Source organism: Papaver somniferum, chromosome 5, assembly GCF_003573695.1.
Source record: "Papaver somniferum cultivar HN1 chromosome 5, ASM357369v1, whole genome shotgun sequence".
In the NCBI taxonomy this organism is placed as follows: Eukaryota; Viridiplantae; Streptophyta; class Magnoliopsida; order Ranunculales; family Papaveraceae; genus Papaver; species Papaver somniferum.
In genome coordinates this window covers 195,853,717-195,856,096 of record NC_039362.1, presented here as the reverse complement: position 1 = coordinate 195,856,096, position 2,380 = coordinate 195,853,717, and the positions used below count along the sequence as shown (strand labels likewise).

Below are 2,380 nucleotides of genomic sequence, written 5' to 3'. Positions count from 1 at the left end.
TTCTAAGTTATGCGAAGATGAGCGATTGTATATGAGCGAATGTGTCGCATAAAGATCCCGAAAATAAAGGGATTATTAGCTGTCATCCACTATGTAAAATCCTATATAAAGGAGAGAGTCACTATTTCTGAAAAAAGGTCTTGGTTTTAGAAATAGGGAGAGAGAGAAAGTGAATTTAGGTCTCAAGTTGAATTGTTGTAAGACTTGGATCGATTTTGTAAGCAATCTTAATCTTCAATCAATAAAGAAATAGTTCATTATGATCACTTAGAGATTAGATTAGATTAATTTGGGTGTAGTTGTAAGATTTCTTACAACTACATTTTTGGCGCTAGAAACAGGGACTGGATGCTAATTCATGATAGTATATCATAGATTTTAAGGAAAAAAGTGAGATCTAAAATTTTTGAAATGGTAAAGATCGAGTCTGTTGTTGAACAAGGAATGACAACTAGAAGAAGTCACAGACTTGCTGAACGAAGACGAATAACAAATCTTGAGCAACAAGAAGAAAGAATGGAAGAACACCAAAGAACAGAAATTCCAATTGGATCTCAGTTAGAACAAGGAATGAATAATGATATAAATTATGATAGAGTGAGTGTCCACACTGCGATGACGAATTCTACAGACGAAGGACAAAGAATTGGGAACGAAGAACCAATTACAGCGAGTGAAGGGATGATGATTACAGAGCTTAGACAAAAATTAATAATTGAAAGGAAGAGAAAAGAAGAGGAGTGTGCGAATTTAATCCGTCAAAATGATAATTTACGAGAAGAGAATCTTAGATTACAAGAACATATGTCAAGGAGTGCTACACGCTCAAGATCAAGATCCTGTAGGAGTTCTTCCCGACAGAGCCAATCTAATCGAAGAAATGATAGGCGAAGGCAACATATGGAAGTCGTTGAAGAAAACTCGCAAGAAGATGAAAATTTGGAAGATCAAAGGGAAAGGAGACGTGTAATTGACTTAGCAACTAATCGATATGAACACCCACGCGAACTTCTTCGTCGTGAAAATACTAATTGTGAAAGGGAAGAAGAGGATCCAAAGCAAGGACAAATGCTATTACATGGTAGAGAAATGTTGAGAGACGAATATGAGCGCGAACGAGAGATTGCCCATGCGAGAGGTAGACAGTGAAGAAGGGAAGAATTAGAAGAAAGAGAAATACAAAGCATATTGCGACATATTGATAATCGAGTAAGGGGACGCGAGCGTCATCGCATAGATGATACAGATCAAGGTCGAGTTACACCACAAGAAAGAGAAATATCAAGACATCGATATGATCACACATGAAATGAAGAAAGACATGATAGAGTACAAATTGAAGCAAATACTGAAAGGCGTAAGCGAAGAAGAGAGGAAGCTGAACAACATGAGATACAAGAGGCAATACGCCAAAATAATCATGAGAATAGATTGAGACAAGCAATATTAAAAGACCCATGCGAGAGGATTTGGATCAATCATTAAGCGAAGAAATTCTTAAGGAGATGGCAGAATTAAGAGAAATGATGACTAAAAAGAGAAATGATGGAAGAAGACAACTAGAGGAAGCAGTGGAGGAAGCTGGAAAAAATCCATTTACAAAAGAAATTCAAAGAGCACCGATACCATCTAAGTGCAGTTTACCGGCATTTACAAGTATATTTGACGAAAGCGCATGTGCGATACAACATGTGAAAGCTTATTCTAGATGTTTATTGCAGTGGGAAAATTATAATGCAGTAATGTGCAAATATTTTGCTGCAAGTCTAGCAGGAGAAGGTTTGAAATGGTTTGAAGGCCTACCTGTAGAATCCATTGGTTCATTTCATCATCTACAAGATGTCTTTTTGGGGCAATACATAAGTAATAATCTATCAAGACCAGGTATTGAGACTGCATTCAGACTTCTCAGAAGAACAAATGAGAGTTGGCGTCATCTAACGACTCATTGTAGAACAATGTGTAGTGAAATGGGAAGACGGGTGGATGAGCGACATCTAATTCTCGCATTCATTAATGCTCTCTTTGCAATAGACCTAATATATACCCAAATTTTTAGAGTAAAGGATACAATCACAATGTCGGAACTGCGCGAATTTCAAGAAGAATATATAGCCCTCGAAGAAAAGAAGAGAGACATGGAATTTTACCTAGTTGCAATATCTGATTCAAAAGGTGGAAATACAAGTTTACTTCCGAGGCTCACAAATGCTATTGTGAGTACATCGAAGGGTAATCAAGGAAGGAGTAATGCGGAAATGGAACAAAAGTTAGTGGCTATGGGAAGTGCAGATCAAGCAGAGTTTGATAAAGAGTACAGAGACAAGCAACTTCAAAAATATGGAGGTACTGATACAATTCAACCAGGAAGCTCTGCAGG

The 2,380-nt window shown here is 37.3% G+C and overlaps 1 protein-coding gene across 1 annotated transcript; it reads left to right on the top strand.

Moving 5' to 3' along the window:
- The first annotated feature begins 411 nt into the window (after positions 1-411).
- On the top strand, positions 412-1,149 carry LOC113280493 (peptidyl-prolyl cis-trans isomerase G-like). Its single transcript, XM_026529110.1, has one exon. The coding sequence runs from the start codon at positions 412-414 to the stop codon at positions 1,147-1,149; it is 738 nt and encodes a 245-aa protein (XP_026384895.1).
- The last annotated feature ends 1,231 nt before the right edge of the window (positions 1,150-2,380 follow it).